The following is a 24,443-nucleotide window of genomic DNA, read 5'->3' on the forward strand; positions in this document are numbered from 1 at the left end:
TTCCCCTGGGCCCGGTTAGGCAGCGGTCCACTTCACCCGGGAGGGCTTTACCTGGGCTGGGAACAAGGCCCAACACCCAGTACCACATTTGATTACAGGATGGGCAGTTACAGGATGGGTAGTTCCCCTCTGGCGTCGAACCCAGGAGCATGACAATTGACCCCAAGGTCCTTACCAAACGAGCTACCACATCCCGTCAACTTGGCCATTGTTGTTGTTGAGCTTTCGATCTGAGAGGCACGGCGACGAGAGCTGAGGAGGGCGAGGATGCACGTTGTCACGACGAAGACATAGCACGACAGAGAGAGCTGAGGATGCGAAGGAGGAGACGACGCAGCACACCGCAGGTTGAGTAGAGAAGCTGAGATGACGGTGGCGGAGGAGAGCGAGCCCAATCGCGATATGGAGACAATCTAACGTCAATGAGTGGTGTTTGGACGAGATCGCGACGGTTTCGTTTTTGGACCTACGATGAAGAATTAAGCTTGTCATGGCCATGGATTCCGGTGAGAGCTTCAACGGAGAGCTCGAGGTAGAAGACGGTAACGTGCCGTTAGCGGATCTGTTGCCTTCGTTTCTGGTGAAACCTGCTTCAATTGTGACGGTGATGGAGAAGATAAGCTATATAAGCCACAAAGTACAAGTTTTAAGGTTAATATTTTTCAATTTTGAAGTTCAATAATATGATTCGATTTCTCCCACGTACGAGTCTTTAGTTTTAGGGTCAATTTCATATGTACACTATAAACAAGTTCGTGGGTCAAAAGGTTACAATGGTCATGATTTATTTCTCTCACATAATAGGTATGCAAAACGCAAATAAAAACTTGGACCGACCCACTTCCACAATTAAAAACTAAAAGCGACCCACTCCTATAACACACCCGTATATGCGTTATAGATTTAGAGTCTTGTATGATAAGTTATTTTATGCTCTTAGTCACTCTTATTTTTTGACCTTTTTTTTTTTTTTTTCTCGTCTCATTTTTCGTTTTTTTAGAGAAAAAGACAAAAATAGCACTAAATCAAGTTTTTGTTCCCAAACTAACACTCAAGGTCAAAAGTCACAAAAATAACACTTAATGTTTTATCAAAAGTCACAAACTTAGGGTTTTGAGTTAAAGGGTGGGGTTTAGGATTTAGGATTTTGAGTTTAGGGTTTAGAGTTTAGAGTTTAGAGTTTAGAGTTTAGGGTTTAGGGTTTAGGGTTTAGGGTTTAGAGTTTAAGGTTTAGGGTTTAGAGTTGAGAAATGAGGTTTTGGGGATACGATTTCAAATTTTGAAAAATAAAAAAATTAAAATTTTCAAATGATAAACTTAGAAATGTGCTATTTTGGTCATTTTAGTTTTAGAGTGCTATTTTTGTGATATAAACTTAGAAAGTGCTATTTTAGAGATTTGCCCATTTTTTTAACATCTATGAAATATTGAAATCTATAACACTATGAGAACGTAACCACATATCAAACATTTGAACCTTTATCTTTTTTTAATCGTCTTTATCTTTTTTAACCAGCAACAAAACTACGAAAAGACTTCAAAACACAAAACCAAAATAACTAAACATTAAATTAAAAATTAAAATATATGATAATTTTGAAAGAAACTCTGAAAGAAAAGCGAATTGAGATAATGATAATATTTCATTCGTTTATTTGATAAATTTATGCATTAATTCATCTTATTATTTCATATTTTTTATCTTTTTATGAAAGAAAAATTGATAATAATAATTTTATTATTATAATAGATTTATGGTTAATTGTATAATGACAAACTTAGTAATTTATTTAAGAATAGTAATATATAACTTCACTGTAAGAATGAAAAATTTATAGTATCATTATAAATAACTTAATTATATAATAACAAACTTAATGTTTAGTGTAAGAAATTAGAATTAAAAATCATTTTGTAAATAATATTATAGTTACCATGGATAATATGGTTGAGGTGGAAGTATATAAAAAGGTTTTCTGTAATTATAGTGTCAGTTTTGTAAATAATAAAATATCAATTAACTTTTTGGTTAAAATCTATATTATTAAAATGGAAGTACATTTTGGAAATGTTTAAAACATGAATAGCAATATAAATGTAAATTTTTTGAAAACATGGATAACAATATAAAAAAAGAAGTATATGGTCATTTTAATAATTTCATTAATTATATTAACTTAACAACACTTCACATCATTAATTATATTTACCTTAACAATACATCAAATCATTATTATATTAAAAGTAATAGTGTAAATTTTATTTATTAGTTAATCAACATTAACTTTGCGCAAATTATAAAAATCGAAAATGTAAAATAACCAGGTTTGGTATATGGTTAATAGTTCGCTTTAATATGTTTTACTAAAACTTTCTTTTATCTTAGTACCAATTGATGAAAAATTACGTAGCCAAACAGATAATTTAAAAATATAGTTTATGTGAACAAAATAATAACTTAAATCAAAATAATTAAAATGTATTATATTTATTATCACTTAATGTTTTACTCAATATAAATATTCACTAAATGAAAAAATCTTTATATTTCCTTTATTTTAGCCGAACATGTAGAAAGAGTTTTTTTTAAAAAAAATTTATTTACAGAATCAATTAGGTATGGACACTCGGATACTCATTTAGGTACAAGTTGTTTTTCTCGGGATCAATTTTTTTATTGGTTTTGAAATTAGTTCCCGCTTGGATATTATAAATTTATGTGTGGGGTTCGAGTTGAGTCTTTCCAGGTCTGAATGATTTTGATTCTGATGTGTAAGAACATAAAAATATCTAAATAACCAATGTATCTAAAACGGGTTCGGATATTCGTAACAAAAATAATAGATTTAGTCCGGATCTTTTGAATACAATTAGTTATACGGTGACAGATCTAAAATATATAATATTAATCATGAAAAATGAATATTAATGAATAAAAATGTAAAAATCAATATTAGCTTGGACGCGCGGGATCAAGCTCTTAGTGTTAATTAAAAGTACTAATTCGTAAATAAGTCCCAAACTTTAGATATTGACAAAAGAAACCCTACTTTGTTGGAGATTAATTGTAAAACTTAACCTTCCTTTCCTATTGTGGGATCCGAAAGTCTCTCTCTCGAGTTTGCGTAGATGGCTTCGTCTTCTTCATCATCTCCTACGCCGGATGCTGTGACCGCGATGGACGAGGAGCTTACTCTGATAGTCAAATGGAGCGGAAAGGAGTACACACTCCGAATCTGCGCCGACGACTCGGTTGCTGAGCTGAAACGTCGAATCTGCTTTCTCACCAACGTCTTGCCGAAGCGCCAGAAGCTTCTTTACCCCAAAGTCGGAAACAAGCTCTCCGATGACTCTCTTCTGCTCTCTCAGATCCCTCTCAAGCCTTCTCTCAAGATGACCATGATCGGGTCCTTCTCTCTCTCTCTCTCTCTTTGTGTCGTTTCGCAACCCTAATTTTATAATTGATTATGAGAACTAAATGGATTGAAAGTATGGATTATTTTTTCAGTACTACGGAGGATGATATAATAGTAGATCAAGTAACATCGGATGACGTTGTTGATGACTTTGAGCTTGGTAAGGAGGAAGTGGTGGATATTGAAGACAAGGAGATTAATAAGCAGAAGCTGAGGAGGAGAATTGATCAGTACAAGGTCTGTTCTGAGTTTTGTGCATTCAAAGTTTTGAACGTTAATATATTTGAATGTGTCATTGGTACAAACACCTTCTCCTTCAGTGTAGATTCGTGGTCTGTCTTTCATGTTCTTGGATTTGGCTGTTAAATTCTTTACTTATGGGTTTTCTTGAATAAAGAATGACTATTAGCTCGTGAATGTTTGTGATTTAAGCCTTTTTCGTTCAATGTAAGAGTAATGCTTTGTGCTATTTTCTCAAAAGCTTCTTCATCTGCTGTGTGATTTGCAGATTAAACTTGTTAATCCATGTCGCAAAGGCAAAAAACTGCTTGTTCTAGATATTGACTACACTTTGTTTGATCACCGTTCCACTGCCGAGAACCCGTTGCAGCTTATGCGTCCTTGTAAGTACTATATATTACTCATTTCACGTATGTAATTTTCTATCTCATTGATGGGTTTACATAGTAGTATGAGTACCTCATGACGAGTGTCTGGATTATCTAAATGCAGATCTTCATGAGTTTCTTACTGCTGCTTATGCAGAATATGATATCATCATTTGGTCTGCCACTAGGTGATTCTTCTTTTCTTTGATATTTTCTTTTGAAATCATCTATACCTTTATCTCTCCCATCTTCTTTCAATTATTTGATTACCCGTTTTGGTTTCTGTAGCATGAAGTGGGTTGAGTTAAAGATGGGAGAACTTGGTGTGTTGAACAATCCTAACTACAAGATCACAGCCCTTCTCGACCATCTAGCCATGATCACGGTTCAGTCTGACACTCGCGGGATCTTTGATTGCAAGCCACTAGGCTTAATTTGGGCACTATTACCTGAGGTCCCATCACCACCACCGTTACTTGTGTTGTTATAATCTTTATTCTCTTTCTCATGGATATGATTTGTTGTTATATTGCAGTTATACAACGCCCAAAACACCATCATGTTCGATGATCTGCGAAGGAACTTCGTGATGAACCCCCAAAACGGTCTTAAAATCAGGCCGTTTAGGAAAGCTCATGTGAACCGAGACAAGGATGACGAGCTTGTATTGCTGACTCGGTACCTTCTGACCATAGCAGAGCTCGATGATTTGAGTTCTTTGGATCATAGCAGATGGGAGACGTTCACAGAAGATAGCGTCAAAAGGCGCAGGCACACATAAAACTTTCTTAACCCTATTGCGGTTGTTTAGATATGTTGTTGTTGCTGGCTACTTCGTATGTTTTATGGTAACTTTCTTAGTATATTCACCTTAAGAAATTTTCTAAATACTATAAGGTTTCTTATTATAGGATTCAATGATTTGATTGTCTAAAAATAGAAAGAATAGATGGCCTTAGAGAGAGAAACCAAAGACATGAACGCAAAACACGGTTACCCTCTGGTTCATTATTTGGATTCTGGAAGACCAAACATCGAGATGCTCAACATCAATCTCTCGTTCTCTCTCTCTTTCTCTGCTTCATTACGTAAAACAAAACAACATTTTGTGCTGAAAGATGATAAGAGCGGATGCTCCGGTGATGCCTCTCGAGACTCCTCCTCGGAGCAGTGAGGTTGGAGAGATAGACACACATCCTCCCTTTCAATCAGTTAGAGCCGCCGTTAGTTTGTTCCGTCAAGTTAGCTTCTCAAAGCAACAACCACCAAGTCTCTCCTCCTCCTCTCAGGTACATTCATTCTTCTCAAGCTTTTTAACTCTCATTACCATTTCTCTGAACTAGTATTCTTTCTTCTTTAAGGATTCAACGGATGTGCCAGATAAAGAGACACAGCTTCTGTTAGCAGAACAAGAAATGAATAGAGTCCATCTCTGTCGTGACAGCTCTGTCAACGCGAAAGCACGAGCTCTCTCTGATCTCGACTCAGCTCAGCGAAAGGCCGCTGACTTGAGGGATAAACTTGAAACCACCAAACAGTCAAGAAAATGTGCGATCCAGACCAAACACACCATGAACCAACGGTTAGAGAAACTTCAGTCTCAAAGCCAAGAAACAGAGAGCGTAAGAGAGAGTTACATCTTAGCCACCGCAGAGCTGTTCATGGCTAAGGAGAAGCTTACGGAAATAGGACAAGAGTTCAGCATCTCCGTGGAAGAAAGGTTATCTGAGCTTCAAAGAGCAGAGGAAGCAGAGTGTTCATCAATGGTTAACTCCCAAAAGATCAATGACATGTTAAAAGAGATAGCAGAGATGCGTGACACTGCTGAGAGATTGAACTCTGATGCTGATAAGAAGAAAGAGGAAGAGGCAAAGATAAACGAGAAGAGCATTGACGCGAAAGAGACTTATGCTGATATGAAACGAGAGGCTGAGAAGAGGCTGGAGGATCTGAGGCAAGACTGTGACCCTGAACTGAGGAAAGAGATTGATGAGCTTGCGGAGATATCTGCAGAGAACGAGAGTTTACAACGAGAGATTAAACTTTCCCGTGACCTCAAAGAGGCCAAGAGTGCTATGCAAGAGATTTATAATGAAGAGAGGTCATACAAAAGCTTGGTGATATCACTCACGGTGGAGTTAGACGGTATGCAGAGAGAGAACAGAGATTTGAAGGAGAAGGAGAAGGAAAAAGATAGAGAAGAGGTTGAAGAAGGAGAATGGGTAGAAGAGAGACTTAAGGTTGAAGAAACCATGCGTGTAGCAGAGAGAACAAGACAAGAAGCGGAAGAGACGAGGATGCACGTGGATGAGCTCAGGAGAGAAGCAGCAGCAACACATACCGTGATGGGTGAAGCAGCGAAGCAGCTGGAGATAGTTAGAAGAGCGGTGAAGAAAGCGAAAACCGCAGAGAAGAGAGCTGTGGAAGACATGACGGTACTTACTGAAAAGAAGGAGAGCTTGACGCATGATGATCCTGATAAGAAGATTAGAATATCGTTGAAAGAGCACGAGGAGTTGAGAGGGAAGCACGAAGAGTCAGAGAGAATGGTGCAGTACAAGGCGGAAACGGTTGATGCTCAGCTGGAAGAGATCAACGAGAGCAGAGTAGAAGGAGAGAGCATGTTGGAGGAGAAGATGAAGGAGATGGAACAGGTAAAGGAGGCGACTGATACTGCGTTGAGAAGCGCAGAGATTGCAGAGGAAGCACACTGCATAGTCGATGCTGAACTTAGAAAATGGAAACCAGAAGAATTGCAGTAGATGATGTTGATATTTAGGTAGAAACTACATTGACAACAAAGATACAATAGTTGTAGTGGAGACTAAAGAGAGAGAGAGACATTTCAACTTACTTTCTAATATAAACCCCAAGAAGATGATGATAATACTGGTTCTGCTTTTCAGCTTACATGCTCAAGAAAGTGACTCCAAATACAATACATTCAATATGACCCTCTCTCTACATATGTAATTTCTCCAATCCTTTATCTAGTATACCGCTTATAAAATGTAACACCGTGTGAGAGCCCATACCACGAGTCCAATGCAAATGTGGTAGATACCCCACCTTGCCATTAGCTCAGCACTAGACGATTTATCTGTAACGCCCACAAGAAATCGACACTCCCCAACTGAAGGATCTAAGAAGGTAACCATACCAAGCCCGTCAAAGTCGCAGCTCTTCTCATTTTGCATCTGCAGTTGATAGTAACTATTGAAAGCATATGAGATATTATCCTTCTCCCCAAGCTGGCTGCATGATCCCCCGTCGTTGAGCGTTGTGCAATCCGCTTGGCTGCAAGCAAGCCTCAAGTGGTCTGTAACTAGGGTCATGTCCTTCGCCGGGTGAGCCACACACCACCTGGAAGGTAGGTACTGCACATTCTCCGCATTCTTGAGCCCTCTGTTGCCTAGTCCTAAGTTGAGACGATACTTGGCCTGTCCATCGAAAGAGAAGATCCCCCAGTGCCTCTCAAAGTTACCAGGCAGTGTACTCTTAGCTCCTTCGTCAAGCAAACCGAAAAGATAGACATCCTCAGGAGGTGAGCCAGGCCTGAGCGGAGTCCCCTTGTTACTCAACAGATGGTTAATAAGCCCTTGGTTGAAAACACGCGCTGCAGTGAGGTTAGCACCCACTGCTCCATCAGTAGGCCAACCAATCTCACCAATAACTATAGGCATTTGACCGTACCCAATCTTGGCGAGAGCAGAGACAAGAGTGTCGAAGTTCCCATCAAACGCATTGTAATAAACATTAGGCCCATCAAGAACAGGATGACTACTTCCCTCGAAAAACGCAAAGTCTTGCGGGAAGTCGGAGTTTTGATAGAGACTAAGGAAAGGATAGATATTGACAACAAAAGGAGAGCCGATGGAGCTGAGAAGCGAAACCAACTGAGTCATGATCTGCGTTAGCTCAGGCCTAAACGTCCCTTGAGAAGGAACATTAGACTCATACGCATCCGCGTTACAAGGAACCACCAGCTTCACGTAGCTAGCTAGATTTGCTTTAACCAAGGATTGCTGCAAGTTAACCATAGCTGGGAAAACATAGTTCTGATACGCACCGCCGTAACTCGTCAAGAACGGCTCGTTCCCTACTGCAACGTACCTACCGTTCACAAAGATTGAAACTTTGCAAGTGGGTGAATAGCCTAAGAGCATAAAGATTGAAACTTTGCAAGAGTGTGAACATATAAGAACATAAAGACGCATACTTGCTAGAAAATGCTATACCTGATATCAGCGCCACCTTTGCCCATGAAGCGAGAGAGGTTCTGCTGGACGAAGAGATCGGAGCTGAAAGTGGAGAGAAGCTCGTTGGGAATGCTGATCATGACTTGGATTCCAGTACCCATTAGAGCTCGAAGTGCATCTGGGTTTGAATCAAAGAGCTTTACTTTGGTTATTTTGTTTGCTTTGAGGAGATCCACTACTGTGGAAGGTTTCAGCTTGTGAAACGACATCGTTCCCCAGTTCACGCCGATTGCAGACTGAGCTTGATGGGTTGCGAGAAGAAGGGAGAGAGTAAAGAGAGCTACACCGCTTCCCATCTTTTGTTTTTTTGTTTTTCTCTCTGAGCTCTCTCTCTCTCACACTGCCGACTGAGAAAGCTTTTATACAATTTTCAACAGCTTTTTTTTCTCCTCTCTTGAAGTGAATGCGTGCTGTTATTTATTCAAGTAAACTTCAGGCAGTGCAATCACAAAACACTGAAACGCCAGAAAGTTGCCAATGAGTTACAATACAGATTATATTTTTGAACCCCAACTAAATTTTGTTAAGCTTTTAACATCTAATTCTTTTACAATCTAATTAATACACTAACTAACTATTTTTCATTAATATAAATTTTAAAATTATGTCATTTTAATAATCAAAATGTTCATTTTAATCAAAAATATTTATTAACTTCAAATGAAATTTAAAAAATCTTCAAATTTCACAAAATTTCTCAAAAAAATATATTTATCTATTTTATGACAACAAATCTACACACCAAAATATATAGAACTGATAGGACTCAAGCACCAAAAAATATAATTTAAATTGCTTAAAATGTTATAGTTAATTTTCTCGGAATGCTATAAGTAATATACATATTTCATAAATATGGCAAATAAACTACATAATTTAGCTAATCATAAAATTTCAAAAATAAAACACATTTAAAATTAAAAATTGTTTACTGGGGTTTACCTTCAGTCGAATCTTAATTGTGTAATATTAATATTAACTTTTGAAATTTTATGTAAAATATGATACTAAATTTTTACAAGTGTTACATATAAATTATTATTATATTGGCGTAACATTTTAATGTTTTATGTTCTCAAATGTAACAACTGAAGAATCGTTACACTCTTTCTTTTAATAAGATTGAAATAAATAATGTATGAACCCGAAGTAGTGTGTTATGTTTTTTTTTGTTATCGTCTATGTTTTCATATGTCTTCTATTTATTTAATATGTTACTAGTTCACTTTGTAGTGTTGCCTTCAGTTGTGTAGAATAATCTATGAATGTGTAAATTTCATATTTATATATACTCATATATATCAAAAGTGTACTGTTTATGAACTCGAACGTTGAGGTTCTCTAATAACTCTTTAGTAGATCAATTGGAGAGTAATAATTTAAATTGTAAGTTTTTGATTAAAGATGTTTTTGACCTCACCAATAGCATAAGAAAGATTCATTGTTCTTACAAGAATGATGATATGTTGTGTTATTCTATCAGGCTAAACTTGAGGACGAACAAGTCACAAAAATCAGCATCAGAACGACAATAGATGAGCAGTTTGATGGAGATAAAGAAGTGCAATTTTTTATTGTTTACTTTTAACGTGTAAATCTTATTACTTTCCGATCGACCTTTCATGTTTCAAAAAGAGTTGATGTCTTCATTCTTATGTATATTCGGGAAGGTGCAAATGGCACTATAGTGTGTAACACTAAAGAAAAATAGTTAATTGAACATGTAATAAACATAACATAAATGTTATGTAATTTTTGTAAGAATTTGTAAGACATAACAATTTTTATATAAATTTGGCAGACGACTCTGAAGGAAAACGAAAAAAAAATCAAAATAAAAGAAAATACGTGATTACATCACTTGTGATCATCAATGTTTGTGTTGATACCAATAAAAATTAGACATTCAAAATCCAGAAACAAGTTACCTTTGAAAGCATTGAAGTACATATATATTTCTTCGATCCTTTTAAGATAATCTTTTTTCTAAACATAAAATCCTAAATCCAAGAAAAAAATACATTTTAAAACTAATTAATTAATGAGCATTTTTAAAAAAATGGTTTGAATTTAACAAGCATAATTAAATTGGTTTCATACATTTACATCACATCTAACTCTTATAGTATGATATAACTAAATATTTTAATACATTTGGTGCCTTAAAATTGTTTAGTGGATTTTAACTTTAGTCAAATCTTAGTTGTTCAATGTTAATATCATCTTCTTAATTAAAATCTTGAATAAAATATGTTACTGAACTTTTACAAGTGTTACATATAAATTATTCTTATATTAGTGTAACACTTTTCTGTTCTCAAATGTAACAACAAAAGAGTATGTAGACTCTTTGTTTCAACAAGATTGAAATGAGAAGTTTATGGACCTGAAAATAGTGTGTTTAATGTATGGATTTCTTTGTTATCTTTCATGTTTTCCTATGTCTTTTGTTCACTTAATATGCTGTTAATTCATTTTATAATGTTGGAATTTGTTGTGTGGATGGTGTAAGGAGTGTGTAGGTTTCTTATTTTATGTACTTTGATGTATAAAAAATAGTTTTCTTAAAAATTAGTTCATCCAATGAAGAGTTATTAACATAAATATACACATTTTGTCTTTTTATTACACATGAGAACACAAGTTGCTACTGAGGTACTTTGTATTGGTTGAATACTTCTTTGCCCTCTCAAAAGCTTAACTAATAGTAGGTATCTAGGTAATTTGCCATTGTATTTCTTGTTGGGCTGGTTAGAAAATTTGAAATTTGAAATTGGGTTTGTTTGTAGGTGTGGACGCAAAATTGAAGCTAATACTTGGTTCTTTACTTTTTTTATTTACCGAAGTCAAGTTTTTTTATCGTCATGGGTTAATTTATTTTCCCTTGGTTTCAGTAAAATACAGAGAGGTTCCGGTGGAAAGAGCGACGAAAGAGATTTCCTGCAGATGACGTAGTGACGACGGAGGCTGATGGAGAAGAAGATGTCATCGCGAAAAAAGCGAGCTGTTAAGAGAAAATATAAAGGTAGATTTGGGGGTAGGGTTGTAGATTATTTTTTTGGCTAGGGTTTCGATTTTGGGTTCCGATTTCGATTCAATCTCAGACAGTTCCAAATTCTGGTTTTGCGGCTAGGTTTCCGAATTTGGGTGGGTTTGTAGATGTCTGCTGATCGGGTTCTGATTTGGTGGATTAGGGTTTCGATTTGGGGGTGTGTGTTCCGTTTTGGGAGATTGAAAAGATTTAATTTATTTTGGATATGTGTGTGTTACAGAGATGGCGCAAACAGAGGAGGGAGCCATGTACGAGAGGTTAATGCCGCGTTTGTTCGTGACAGACCGTTATCCGAGCAAACAACGCAATTGTAACTCATCGCTTAAGTGCCTGCTTCTAGTGAGGGATGTGCTTGAAGGAACTGACGAGATGGAACAGCTACTGGGGTCGTGCTTCGGACACTTATTCAGGTTGCCAGTAAGGGGATGTGATTTCTCGGCGAAGGTAGTGCATGAGATGCTGGCAATGCAGGTTGTAACAAAGAAGAGGTTTGAATTGTGGCATGTTTTTGGAGGCCATCCGATGAGGTTCTCGCTGGCTGAATTTGGCTACGTAACGGGAGAGTTTGAAGCTGGGTATGTAGTTGATGCGTACATGTGTACAATTATTTTAGTTGCATTTGTATGTTTCTTGTGTTGGATAGGTGCAAAGATTGAGTTTAAGTTTTCGTAATGGCATTTAAACATGTGTACATTTGTTTGTTAGTGTATACATGTACAATGATTTGTCCCTGTACATGTGTACAATGGTTTGTTAGTGTACAAGTGTACATCTGTGGGTTCTTTTTTCGTGTACAAGTGTACATTTATTTTAGTTGCATTGGTATATTGAGGTTCGTAGCCAAGTTCTGATGTTTCTTGTGTTGTCTTTGCAGCTAATCGTGCATCCAATGATGGAACTCGGGGAGGATAAGGAGGCAGGGTCGGGAGAGTTTGACTGTGAGATTCACGATAGGAAAGTGGGTTACATGGTTGAAATATTGAAGGCATGGCATAAATTCCAAAAATGTGAGTGGGGAGGCGGTGATTCAGCTGAGACGAAGTGTGAGGATGAATTAGTTGATAATCGGATGGTGTGAGGTTTGATTTTTGCGGTTTGCTTGTATGATATGTATGGAACATGGTTGTAAGAATGATGTTTTTATTCCTAATATTGCTATGTTGGATCCAACTAATGTATGCATGTATTGGGTATTTTAATCTTTTACCAAATTTGAAGCAATTTGATAATTTTTATTCCTAAATATTTCTATGTTGGATCCAGCTAGTGTATGATGTTTGTTTATAAGCTGTGTACATGCGGACAATGCAGGATAGTTGTACACATAGTGAAGCAGAGAAAGTATACATGCCATGGATTTTGAAAATCCAAAGCTGGGGATTTGAAACATCATAATTGCGGGATAAAGAAGGTACTGAACATCACAGAACATTAATATTTTTCCAGGCGAAATCCATGTGTATGATAGTGGTCTGTGCACTTTGTACATGCGGAGAATAAAATAATGTTGTACATATGGACACACCTAGAAGTATACATGCTACATTCGAATTGTGGGTGCTTGAATACGATCGAAGTATGGTTATGTGTTCTTTATTTTATACGGTAATGTCAACATGCGGATAAAGAACCATGGTTGTACATATGGACAGATGGTTGTAATTAGTGTGGCGCTGTGGTGAACAAAGAGCTAAAGCAGTACAGTTTTGATCACTGATGAGAAATCTATAGGCATGAACGTTTTTATAATTTGATAATTTGATAGTCTGATGGTCTGGAAACTGGGGTGTTGCCTTTTAATTGCATGCGTACATATAAGTGTGTTGTACAGATGGACATAGTGATAAATGAAGTATAGGTGTACGAGGTGCAGGGGGACTAGTTGAACGGAGAGTAACGATCATGGTCGGAGAGTAACGATCCTGGACATTTGATGTTTATCGATTGAGAATGTCCAGTTGCCATCGTCGGACGTCTTCCATTCGCCAGCGACAACCATCTAGAGATCCGCCATGGAAGATACCTACAACAAGTTTCACGGTTATTATTCAACGAGTGTTAAGATGTTGGGATTACAGAAAAAAAATTATGAAACAAGATTAGCACACAAACTAGAGTTGAGAAATTTAGATTAATTAGGAAAATTTCAGTTTTTTTTTTCCATTGATGAACACAGAAAAAATCGACGCCGTAGGGGGGAGATGAAAGAGAATAATAGAAGAGAAAGTTATTGATCCAGACCGTTAAAAATAGGAGAGAAGATTTTTGATCCAATGGTTGTTGTTAAATGGAAAATATGTGTTTTTTCCAGATCTACCAGATCAAATCTGAAGCGTTGGAGCTAAAATAAGATCAATGGTTGGGAGCTAATCCCGCCAAAAAGTAATCTAGTTAGTTTCTTTATGTTTGGAATCTAACGAAAAGGAAGAGAGAAAGTTAAGAAAAGTGTTTCAGTATAACAATGTGTCTTGGGATGTAATAAATGACGAGGAAAGTGACTTAGAGTGAAAATATTTCTCCAATGAATTGACCATGTGGTGATCTGGAAACTGCATGTGGTTTTTTAAATAAATAAAATGCCATACAGTTGTATTATAAAAAAGGGAAACGCTAGAAAACTTTTGACAAAACACAGGTTGATTGCGTCGTTGGAATTGCTGGAAATTAAACCGCCTCCGTCATTTATATAGGGAAACAAAGAGAGTCTCGTCGGAGAATCTGCAGAAATTCGATTTCTTCCAACTTCAAATGTCTTACGCTTATCTCTTCAAGTATATCATCATCGGTGATACTGGTAAGTAACTCCACCATCTTCGGTTCCTTTTCAATCCACTAGGAGAAATTGAGATGAATCAGATCATTATGAATGATCCTATATATATATATATACATGTGTTTAGTTACTAAAAAAACGATTGATCTGGATCTAATTCATTAGGAAATTAAGAGATGAAACAAGGGATGATGGATGTTGATTGTTTTGCAAATTGATTGTGATGAATGATGATGATGCAGGAGTAGGGAAATCATGCCTTCTGCTTCAGTTCACGGACAAGAGGTTTCAGCCGGTGCATGATCTCACCATCGGTGTTGAGTTTGGGGCTAGGATGATCACCATCGACAACAAGCCCCTCAAACTCCAGATCTGGGATACCGTACTCTCTTCCTCCTCCTCCTCCTCCTCCTCCTTACGCCTTTTTTCATGACTGGTGTTTGATTTGTTCCCCATCATCTTTATATTCTTGCAGGCTGGTCAAGAATCATTTAGGTCTATTACAAGATCCTACTATAGAGGTGCTGCTGGGGCTTTGCTTGTCTACGACATCACTAGGTGATGCACTAGCCTTTTGTTATCAAGAATTGGCTTGATCGTGTTTCTGTGTAGTTGTAGTAGCTAGATGTTGAGGATGATCTTCTTGACACAGTGATATAAGCTGTATTTGTTGAAATTTTCCTTCTTTTTTTTCTGTTAGAGAACGAGAACTAGAATTGTATGTTGTGAACTCTGTTACTGTTGCGGGTGAAGATACTGACAATATTTGCTCACGCTGTTTGCAGGAGGGAGACGTTTAACCATCTAGCTAGCTGGTTAGAGGATGCAAGGCAGCATGCAAATGCTAATATGACCATTATGCTCATTGGGAATAAGTGTGATCTTGCCCACAGAAGGGCTGTCACCACTGAGGAAGGTGAGCAGTTTGCAAAGGAGCACGGTCTTATTTTCATGGAGGCCTCTGCCAAGACTGCTCAGAATGTCGAAGAGGTACACTAACATCCATGCATTCCCCCATGTTATCGCCCACATACTTTCTCTAGTATCCCATCGTGTCCCCTCGAGTTCATATATGAGAAAGAATAACGTATAATACCAGAATTAGATTCCACTTTTTACACCCCACACCAGTAGAAGTGCTAAACCATGATTTTGATGTGTGTTTTTTGAATCATTGCTAGGCTTTCATAAAGACAGCGGCAACGATATACAAAAAGATTCAAGATGGTGTGTTTGATGTGTCGAATGAGTCCTATGGAATAAAAGTTGGATATGGAGGAATCCCGGGGCCATCAGGTGGAAGAGACGGATCCACGTCGCAAGGAGGAGGTTGCTGCGGCTAAGATAGGGAACGGTGCCTATATCCTCATGTAAAAAAAATCATCACAGATGATGTAAGCAAAAAAATTATCTAATAGAACTTGTAAATCGTTTTTGGTGTTCGGTTTGGTGACTGTGTTGTGGTGGATTTCGAAACTGATTATTCGTTTATCTAAAAAGATGTGTTTTACGTTATCTAAGAGTGTATGATTTGAGTTAGGCGTGTAGTCCATTCGCGTTGCAATCGATACAGTAATGTGGTTAGTTCACAGAGTAAATGGTAATTGGCTATATTTGTGGTTCCATTTGCCAAGTCGAAGGCGGAAGTGTACATGATAAGATGCAGAGAAGATATATACATACAAATATTAAAATCTGTTTAATAAGTTAATTCAGAGACGACGCAGGTCGAAGATCTTGTTTATTAGAAGTAAATAGGGGATCTATATCTCCCAAACTGTAATAACTTTCGTGTTTAGATGAGCACACTGAATAAAGTTGAAGCAGACTTAGAACATTGTAGAAGAATCTTAACTCTAAGTCAAGAGTTTTGATCACCATCAAACTTGATGATGTTTTTGTCTCCCTGCATAGTTACCGTAAGATTGCAACACTGTAATTTAAAAAAACAATGATATGCTTGGACAAAAGAGAATCGTAATTATGTATTACGGTATAGCACTTGAGAAAGGAGGTCAGTCTTGAGATCATCTTTCGTTTAATCCACAGAAAGCTGTTCTAAAATTGGAGATACCACACACTCAGTTCTATTGCAGCCTGATTCAGAGAGTAAGCTACATGCTAATGATCCAATTCTGAGTAAAACTGTGTTGTAAAATCATTGTCGAGTACTCTAGTTGGAATAAGTCCAGAGTTCGAGTTTGGCTCTCTACACACAATGTGATTGGGCAGAGAAGAGAATCACATTCAGTTGGGTCCATGCAGTGTCAATGTCAAATGTTACCGACCTGGCAACAACGGTTCAACTTTACCCATTGCAGAATATTGAAAACCTCTCTTGTTGGTTCCTGAATCAAAAAAACAATTACAAAATATCTTTGCATTATTCTGTCTACATGTAGACTAGAAATATCTTCCTTGGATATTTTTTTATGGGAAACAGTGTCTTGTCCTTTCTGAAAATGATTCAACATAAGAAGAATGGGAGATAAAATATCTTGTAATAATTTCTATTCGAAGTGATATTTGTATTTGGTTTTTGGTAAAAGACGTATTTCTGTTGGATGTTCACTTATCAGTTATCACATTACCAAAGCAGAAAAAATTATCTTACAGACAATTTGACAAACTAAAAGCTTAACTGTTAAGGTTCTGACCTCTTAAGGTCTCACAAGTTCAACTTAGAGTTAAGCCTAGATGATGATAAATACCCTTTGACCATTGTCCTAACTCCTAACCCCCAAAACCAAATCGTTGTAGGTTGTGGCGCCTTATACAATCCCTCTTTAGCTACTATATGTTTCACAAGACGCTACATACTTATACGAAGATTAGTTTAGCGTTTTGCCTTATCTATACTAACAAACCAACCGAATCAAATTCGTTAAGCCAATACAACAAGTCATCATCCCACGATTTACATGGATTATAACTGTAGTTTTTAATGCCAAGACAGAGAAGTCTAATCAGATCAGATAAGGACCAAGATCAAGCAGTAAAAACTGAAGATTAAAGTCTGAAACTATGTGTATAGTAGTAAGAAATAGGAAGATAAAGAATAGTGGGGAGGGTTAAGTTACGTAGGAAGAAGACTCACTAACTTGCTGATGCGTGTGTGAACAAGTCCATACGCTTTGTACTTTTTCCACCATCGGTCCATAACAAAGCTCAAAAGTTTCCGTGGACATTAAAGAAAAAGGTATCAAACTTTGTTTACTTGCTCTAGAAGAAAGAAAGAAAAGATTTCAGTGAAAATGACAATAAGAATTTTCCCTTAATAAAATATTAAAAGCCAACTCAACAATATAACAATGTCACAGTCATTATTTTCCAACAAACAATGCTTACCGTAGAGCTTTATTTTTAATACCAAAAAGAGTCACAGTAGTCAAAAAAAAAGTCACAATAAAGCGTGTTGTCACAACATGCAAGCATCTGTACTATTAAAAAAAAAATTCTTAAAAAATCTAATTAAACAAGTTTGTTAGACCATTTCATTAAACTTAACTATTTTTTGATCTTGCTTTATAATTCTCTAACTATATAAATACTTTACATAATTTAAATTAACTCATTTATTATTCTCCCATAATTTAAATGATTAATTTTATCATAAAAAAATCAAATGGATCTAAACTGGAGATTTAAATGGAATTAGTAAAAAAAAAAGACTAGTTTAAATAGAACATGTTTATTTACTTTACAAATTTTAACAATGCATATGATACTTTTTATTGAATTTTCACAAATGTAAAATATCTTGCGCTTTAAATCGGGTAGTTTAGGTTATTTGAAAAAACAATAGGATAAAAAATTAACTATTAATTGTTTGAATAAAAAAATTCGAGTCATTAATTTTTTTCGCATAATTTAGTTTATAAATAGTATTTTTAAGATATTTGGTTATTTATAAATTAAATATAATTAATATTTGTGGGTATATAATTTATATTTTAAAATTTGAAGTATTTATTTGGTTCTCAGTTCGGTTTCTATTTTTCGGTTCTAAAGATATAGAATATGCTCAGTTATTTATGAAATTCAGCTTAATTCTGTTTTTTTTTCAGTTTGGTATAGTTCAGTGCATCTGAATAAATGTACTCAAGCCTATACATTATCTTATATAAAAATTATATAAGAAGAATTTATTATAAGAAGAATTTATTTAATTTCAAAAATAAACATGTGCTTTCTAAGCGCGAATCAAAATCTAGTATATCGTTGTTACCCGAACAAAACCGGAAACCGAACATTATATACATCTAGATACATTAGCACAAGATTACTCTAGTCTTTGAATTAACATAAGGATAGATAATGGGAATGTATGTTCAAAAATTATAACCCTCCCGGTTTTATTTACAACACATTTTCCTAGATTAGGATACGGAGAGCGTACATATTTGAGTCAGTGTACTCCTAGAACCTTGTGAATAGAAAAGCACAAGCCAAAGAAGAGAAGGTGCCAAAGCGATAAGGATCAATTTCCTACCGCTCAAAAAAACTAATGGTGAGAATTAAAAACGAGAATAAAGACAACAACATTGTCCTCGATGAAGAAATAGCCAAAAGCGCAATCTATGTCACCTGAATAAAGACCAGATTGTCACTTTCAAATGAGTCAGCTAGAAAAAGATAAATATAGAGAAAGATTCCCAGTATTATTTGCAGTCGGCCTGGTCGTGTTTCGAACAGAACATGTGAAACTCAAATGGCTTATAAAAGATCAAAGGCACAAGTATTAAGCATTACATACACTATACTGATAAGGGCTTATTGCATCAAACTGTCGCACTTTAAACAATATAAATTTAGTTTACTTGCTCAACCAGGCAAGATGGCCATGAGAACAAATCTCAGTGAAAATATTAGTTTTTTGTTAGAAAATATTAGATGGGTCAATGAACTGGTGCTTAGTTGGAAAACACAAATCGTTCAGGAAGGGAAGTCCAAGGAGAAGAAAAAAAAGGCAGAGTTAACAGCCACCACAAGATATTGATTTTAATACTGAAATAAATCCTTCCTTGCACTTATCTTCTTTTCCAAACTAGAATCAAGAGACCTTAAAAAACATTTTAAGCCACACGAACCATGTGTTCAAAGCTTATCTATATTATCAAGAGCAAATTTCAAGATTAGATAAATATTGCAGTAGTGAGTAAATAAATAATTTACCAACATGAGGATAAATAAATTTAATTACATACACTTGCATACACCGATGAATTTGAAAATCTGTAGTATGTAGCTACTGATGTGAAATCTACACTTTTTCATTTTGGTTTGTGTGTGAACCATGTGATATGTGAAAAAATGGAACTAAGGCAACCTTTTATGATATTTTCTCTCCATTTTAGTCAAATATTGTCCTTTAAATCACAGCCAATCAGTTTTCTTTATAATATGCAAACACACAAGCATCATCTTCTCTCAAACACACAAACATATCTCTTCTCTCAAACACCAACATTTCTATTCTCTCTCTACTCATTTTTTGTTCAACTGAACAGAGAGAAAGAAAACAATGGAGTTAACATTAAATTCCTCAAGTTCTCTAATCAAACGTAAAGATACAAAAAGCTCAAGAAACCATGAAAGCTCCTCCAACATGTCATTTGCCAAAATGAAGCCACCAACTTATCAATTCCAAGCAAAAAGCTCGGTTAAGGAAATGTTCACTCATGAGAAGACTTTCAAGCTAGAAGGTGAAGAAGCCACTCAAAGATGGGAGAAGCTCCACGTTCTCTCCTACCCACACCCCAAGAATGACTCCAGCGTTCCTGTTTTCGTCATGTTACCGCTGGACACGGTGACAATGTCAGGGCACTTGAACAAACCAAGAGCCATGAACGCCAGTTTGATGGCTCTAAAAGGAGCTGGCGTAGAAGGTGTAATGGTTGATGCTTGGTGGGGGTTGGTGGAGAAAGATGGACCTATGAAGTATAATTGGGAAGGCTATGCCGAGCTTATACATATGGTTCAGAAGCATGGTCTCAAGCTCCAGGTTGTTATGTCTTTCCATCAATGTGGTGGAAACGTTGGAGACTCTTGCAGGTAATGAAAGGCCTCTAATGAATAAGATCTTGTCTATTTATTTCTAGCTTAGCTAATGGTTTGTCTCTTTAAAAAAATATAGTATACCCTTGCCCCCATGGGTGCTTGAAGAGATCAGCAAGAACCCTGATCTTGTCTACACAGACAAATCTGGAAGAAGGAACCCTGAGTACATCTCCTTGGGATGTGACTCTGTCCCTGTCCTAAGAGGAAGAACACCTATCCAGGTCTACTCAGATTTCATGAGGAGCTTCCGTGAAAGATTTGATCATTACATAGGAGGAGTTATTGCGGTAAGCAGATCATAAAATCAACTTCATATAACACATGAGCAAATATACAGTGATCTAATCATATTGTATCATCACTTATTCATGTTATTACAGGAGATTCAAGTGGGAATGGGACCTTGTGGAGAATTGAGATACCCTTCATACCCTGAGAGCAACGGGACATGGAAGTTCCCTGGAATTGGCGAGTTCCAGTGCTATGACAAGGTATGTTAAGACATGACATGATGAGAACATCCAACCACTTTCTTCTAAGATCACGATACTTCTTGATTTGCAGTATATGAGATCGTCCCTTCAAGCATACGCTGAATCAGTCAGAAAGACTAACTGGGGAACAAGTGGACCACATGACGCCGGAGAGTACATGAACCTCCCGGAAGATACTGATTTCTTCAGGAGAGACGGGACATGGAACAGCGAGTACGGAAAGTTCTTCATGGAGTGGTACTCAGGGAAGCTACTTGAGCACGGAGACAAGCTCCTAGCTTCAGCTAAAGGAGTCTTCCAAGGAACCGGAGCTAAGCTATCTGGAAAAGTAGCCGGAATCCACTGGCACTACAACACCAGGTCACACGCCGCTGAGCTAACCGCTGGATACTACAACACAAGAAACCACGACGGGTATCTACCAATAGCTAAGATGTTCAACAAACACGGTGTTGTCCTAAACTTCACCTGCATGGAGATGAGAGACGGTGAACAACCGGAGCACGCGAACTGCTCGCCAGAAGGTCTGGTTAAGCAAGTGCAGAGCGCGACGAGGCAGGCTGGAACAGAGCTAGCGGGGGAGAATGCGTTAGAGAGATACGACTCGAGCGCGTTCGGACAGGTGGTTGCAACGAATAGGTCAGATTCGGGAAACGGGTTGACAACATTTACGTACCTGAGAATGAACAAGAGGTTGTTTGAGGGTCAAAATTGGCAGCAGCTGGTGGAGTTTGTGAAGAAGATGAAGGAAGGTCGTGGTGATGGGAGGAGGAGACAATTATCTGAAGAAGACACTACAGGAAGTGACCTTTATGTTGGGTTTGTCAGAAGAAGCAGGAAGGTTGAGGAAGCTTCTCTAGTGTAAAATTTCCACTCCACATAGGTAACACAATACAGTGTGGTATGAATAATAAACAAACAAAGCAATATACTATTAAAGCTTTTAGAATGTGCAGAAAGAAAAGATGATGTACACTTATGCTATAAAATTTTCATCTTCAAACTCTCGTCTCATTATAATATGCTATTTTTTTCTCTTACAATCCTCCTCTTTTCCCAATCCTCGATCAATATGCATTTCTTGTGAACTGAATTGTCTGGTAAATTTTTTATATGAGAACACATCATTGTTTGTACAACAATTGCTCATCAGAGCAAAGTGCAAGAAATTATTACCAACATTCTGGAAATCGTAAGTGGCAACAATTGAATTCGAAACAAAGAGCTTTTCGAATCAATTGGAGTACCTACTTATATGCACCTATGGGGGATCCGTCCGAGTTATTGGAATGAAGAAAGCTGTTATGGTCTCAGATTGGAGAATGATTTGAGTTGAGTTTTTATTTATTAGAGTCACATTATTATATGGGTTCGCCTAAGACCCATTAACAATAACCTAGTTTCCCGCCACTATAAATACATCCACTAACACACTCATTAATTTCTTCTCTTTCTATCTTTTCCATAGCACAACAAAAATGGGCGGTAGTTGTATGAACTGCTCATAGTTGTACATGTTTTCATATATTCTTTTAGCGATGATCAATAAATTTAAAATTTCATCAAAAAAAAAAATGGGCGGTGCATTCAGTTTCCTTGGAAACAAACGCACTCGGTTCTCATTTGCCGATAGCGACTGGCCAGAGAATTTCCAACTATATGTAAGTCTGCATTTTTTTCATTACACATCTTTTTTGTTTTTACATTCACATAAATACATCTACTAATAAAAATTATGGGGTCTGTTTCTTAATTATGTATTAATTTTTAGGACTGTTTTTATAATTACATGCTTGCATTCTCAATTTGATGCAATGTTTTTAGTGTGTTTATCCAATTTGTGAATTGTGACTGCTCTTCTCTTCTCTTCTCCGAACGCTCTTTTCACCAGTTATTTACATCTACGATGTTTTCATATTAATTTTGAAGTATAAAATCTATTGTTTTTATCTGTAGGTACATATATAGTATGGTATGAATAATAAACAATAGAGAGTGAGAACAAAGCAGTATAGTGTTAAAGCTTTAGAATTTGTAGAAAGAGAAGATGATGTACAACACTTTATATGACTATGTATGCTATGAAATTTCCATCTTCAAACTCTCTCATCTCATTATAATATGCAATTTTTTTCTTACAACCCTCTTCTTATCCCGATCCTCGATCAATATGCATTTCTTATGAATTGAATTGTTTGGTAAATTTTTCATATGAGAACACATCATGGTTTATACAACAATTGCTCCTCGGAACAAAGTGCAAGAAATTATTATCAACATTATGGAAATTGTAAGTGGCAACAATATTCGAAATCGAAACAAAGAGCTTCCATCTTCGAATCAATTGGAGTACCTAATTGACGAATGGGGGAGGAGGAAGAGAAGAAGAATCGGCGATGGAGTTCTTCGATCAAACCGCCGAGCTCTTTTTTCGAAGGAATGGAAAGAGGAGAAACGAGAAATGGACAAGCCGGAGCTAGAGATAAATGCAAAAGACGTTGGAGAATACGCCGGAGATTGCCACCATTTGGTTTTCTGCATCTCTTTTATGGTATTTTTTTCGGTCATTTCTCCTTAGAATTAATTGCAGGAGAAAATCATATGATGGGCATGTGCCAATATTTGAGAACAGTTCCCATTTTAACCTTCATGCGTTAAATCAAAAGTAAAATGTACACTTTTTTTTTAATTAGAAATTGCAAATTCATCCTTGACTGCTCCATTATTACTAATTCTCTCCAAGTTCTCTCTCTATCTCTTGCCTGGTCGTTCTATCGCCGCCGTAACTAACTAACGATGCTGTCATCTGAAGGTTTCTCCTTTACAGTTTCATATTTTTTTTTTGACTCTCTTTTTCGTTTGTTCATGATGTTACGTTATGTTGTAATCCTAAACCCCTGGTTCGATAATATTCCTGGCCTAATAATGTATGGACTGACAAGTGCGAAATCGTCTTGGTTTCTTTTCTTGCTCTAGCCTAGATTTTGGCTGGGAAAGACGCTGGTGGTTTGGAGGAGGAGAATTCAAGGAATCTGTTCTTGAGGGTTACAATTTTGGTTTTGTCAGAGGTGTTTCCAGGTAACTTCAGCTGCCCACTGTTGCTTGCCAAGTATGTATGTATGTATGGATGATGAAACTTAATTGTTTGTTTGACCCTTTCCAAGTGCGCTGGCCTTACTCCCTGAGGAGGTAAAAGAGAATCTGATTGATGAAGAGGAAGCGAGAGACAAGTTTCAGAAATTACATAATTCCATTGCATGCTCTCTCAACAGATAACGCAATCAAGTTGCTCTATGAAGTAAAGGAAGGGGAGTTGGAGAAGAGGGGCGTGACTCTGTCTTGGGGACCTTAATTTGTTTCTGAGCTAACTTCTCTTCTTGAAAAATCTTCTAAGATTGAACTTGAAGTGAGCTGCAAGGATTTGCGGAAAAGTTAAGGATGCTTGTGATTTGCTTTCTTCTGTTGTTCGTCCAGTCTTACTTGTAGTTGAACCTTGTCATTGACCATATATGCATATAATCTTCTGTCAGTTCATTGTACATTATATCTTGTTGGGTTCTGTCAAGTTGATCCATATCTGGATTTTCATGTCATTTTCTATTTTGAAAGAAATGTACTAGGAAGAGGTGTTGTTTTCACACGTTGGACAAATGTTTTGTTGCTTCTTCTCTTACATGGGTTACAAAGATCTTTTGTTACACTCAGGAATTGACCTTTATGTGGGTTTTGTGACAAAACTTTTGTCAGAAGTAAGATCATTGATAAGGTTGAGGAGGATTCT

At 36.7% G+C, this 24,443-nt stretch overlaps 5 protein-coding genes and 1 long non-coding RNA gene across 6 annotated transcripts; 5 read left to right on the forward strand and 1 right to left on the reverse strand.

Annotated features, from left to right (window-relative positions):
• Nucleotides 1-3,072: 3,072 nt before the first annotated feature.
• LOC106375872 (ubiquitin-like domain-containing CTD phosphatase) lies at nucleotides 3,073-4,945 on the forward strand. Its single transcript, XM_013815883.3, has 6 exons — nucleotides 3,073-3,407; nucleotides 3,509-3,653; nucleotides 3,925-4,039; nucleotides 4,149-4,212; nucleotides 4,313-4,478; nucleotides 4,560-4,945. Exons 1-6 carry the CDS (start codon nucleotides 3,130-3,132, stop codon nucleotides 4,803-4,805), a joined length of 1,014 nt encoding a protein of 337 aa, XP_013671337.2. The 5' UTR covers nucleotides 3,073-3,129; the 3' UTR covers nucleotides 4,806-4,945.
• A 164-nt stretch (nucleotides 4,946-5,109) lies between these two features.
• LOC106375870 (putative WEB family protein At4g17210) lies at nucleotides 5,110-6,934 on the forward strand. Its single transcript, XM_013815881.3, has 2 exons — nucleotides 5,110-5,313; nucleotides 5,386-6,934. The coding sequence occupies exons 1-2, from the start codon at nucleotides 5,143-5,145 to the stop codon at nucleotides 6,784-6,786; spliced, it is 1,572 nt and encodes a 523-aa protein (XP_013671335.1). The 5' UTR covers nucleotides 5,110-5,142; the 3' UTR covers nucleotides 6,787-6,934.
• Nucleotides 6,864-8,626, reverse strand: LOC106375871 (glucan endo-1,3-beta-glucosidase 6). The gene is made up of 2 exons (XM_013815882.3): nucleotides 8,263-8,626; nucleotides 6,864-8,137 (listed from the first exon to the last, which is right to left on the reverse strand). Exons 1-2 carry the CDS (start codon nucleotides 8,577-8,579, stop codon nucleotides 7,027-7,029), a joined length of 1,428 nt encoding a protein of 475 aa, XP_013671336.1. The 5' UTR covers nucleotides 8,580-8,626; the 3' UTR covers nucleotides 6,864-7,026.
• A 5,296-nt stretch (nucleotides 8,627-13,922) lies between these two features.
• On the forward strand, nucleotides 13,923-15,623 carry LOC106375881 (ras-related protein RABB1c). The gene is made up of 5 exons (XM_013815893.3): nucleotides 13,923-14,129; nucleotides 14,351-14,490; nucleotides 14,584-14,666; nucleotides 14,894-15,098; nucleotides 15,290-15,623. Exons 1-5 carry the CDS (start codon nucleotides 14,084-14,086, stop codon nucleotides 15,449-15,451), a joined length of 636 nt encoding a protein of 211 aa, XP_013671347.1. The 5' UTR covers nucleotides 13,923-14,083; the 3' UTR covers nucleotides 15,452-15,623.
• A 3,893-nt stretch (nucleotides 15,624-19,516) lies between these two features.
• On the forward strand, nucleotides 19,517-21,667 carry LOC106375875 (beta-amylase 3, chloroplastic-like). The gene is made up of 4 exons (XM_013815886.3): nucleotides 19,517-20,162; nucleotides 20,245-20,455; nucleotides 20,549-20,659; nucleotides 20,733-21,667. The coding sequence occupies exons 1-4, from the start codon at nucleotides 19,633-19,635 to the stop codon at nucleotides 21,525-21,527; spliced, it is 1,647 nt and encodes a 548-aa protein (XP_013671340.1). The 5' UTR covers nucleotides 19,517-19,632; the 3' UTR covers nucleotides 21,528-21,667.
• An 880-nt stretch (nucleotides 21,668-22,547) lies between these two features.
• Nucleotides 22,548-24,328, forward strand: LOC106374413. The gene is made up of 3 exons (XR_001274938.3): nucleotides 22,548-23,474; nucleotides 23,639-23,740; nucleotides 23,827-24,328. It is a non-coding gene; the product is annotated as an uncharacterized LOC106374413 (long non-coding RNA).
• Nucleotides 24,329-24,443: the final 115 nt, after the last annotated feature.

This window comes from Brassica napus, chromosome C1, assembly GCF_020379485.1.
Source record: "Brassica napus cultivar Da-Ae chromosome C1, Da-Ae, whole genome shotgun sequence".
In the NCBI taxonomy this organism is placed as follows: Eukaryota; Viridiplantae; Streptophyta; class Magnoliopsida; order Brassicales; family Brassicaceae; genus Brassica; species Brassica napus.

What these genes read in the sequence shown, in the direction of transcription:
- LOC106375872 (XM_013815883.3), top strand. Translation starts at nt 3,130, where the DNA reads ATGGCTTCGTCTTCTTCATCATCTCCTACGCCGGATGCTGTGACCGCG. An exon ending in ATCATTTGGTCTGCCACTAG is followed by an intron (nt 4,213 to 4,312) that starts GTGATTCTTCTT and finishes TGGTTTCTGTAG; the next exon opens with CATGAAGTGGGTTGAGTTAA. An exon ending in TTTGGGCACTATTACCTGAG is followed by an intron (nt 4,479 to 4,559) that starts GTCCCATCACCA and finishes GTTATATTGCAG; the next exon opens with TTATACAACGCCCAAAACAC.
- LOC106375871 (XM_013815882.3), bottom strand. Translation starts at nt 8,579, where the DNA reads ATGGGAAGCGGTGTAGCTCTCTTTACTCTCTCCCTTCTTCTCGCAACC. An exon ending in AAAGGTGGCGCTGATATCAG is followed by an intron (nt 8,138 to 8,262) that starts GTATAGCATTTT and finishes TGTGAACGGTAG; the next exon opens with GTACGTTGCAGTAGGGAACG.
- LOC106375881 (XM_013815893.3), top strand. Translation starts at nt 14,084, where the DNA reads ATGTCTTACGCTTATCTCTTCAAGTATATCATCATCGGTGATACTG. An exon ending in TATCATCATCGGTGATACTG is followed by an intron (nt 14,130 to 14,350) that starts GTAAGTAACTCC and finishes ATGATGATGCAG; the next exon opens with GAGTAGGGAAATCATGCCTT. An exon ending in CTTGTCTACGACATCACTAG is followed by an intron (nt 14,667 to 14,893) that starts GTGATGCACTAG and finishes CGCTGTTTGCAG; the next exon opens with GAGGGAGACGTTTAACCATC.
- LOC106375875 (XM_013815886.3), top strand. Translation starts at nt 19,633, where the DNA reads ATGGAGTTAACATTAAATTCCTCAAGTTCTCTAATCAAACGTAAAGAT. An exon ending in ACATAGGAGGAGTTATTGCG is followed by an intron (nt 20,456 to 20,548) that starts GTAAGCAGATCA and finishes ATGTTATTACAG; the next exon opens with GAGATTCAAGTGGGAATGGG. An exon ending in AGTTCCAGTGCTATGACAAG is followed by an intron (nt 20,660 to 20,732) that starts GTATGTTAAGAC and finishes CTTGATTTGCAG; the next exon opens with TATATGAGATCGTCCCTTCA.
- LOC106375870 (XM_013815881.3), top strand. Translation starts at nt 5,143, where the DNA reads ATGATAAGAGCGGATGCTCCGGTGATGCCTCTCGAGACTCCTCCTCGG. An exon ending in GTCTCTCCTCCTCCTCTCAG is followed by an intron (nt 5,314 to 5,385) that starts GTACATTCATTC and finishes TTCTTCTTTAAG; the next exon opens with GATTCAACGGATGTGCCAGA.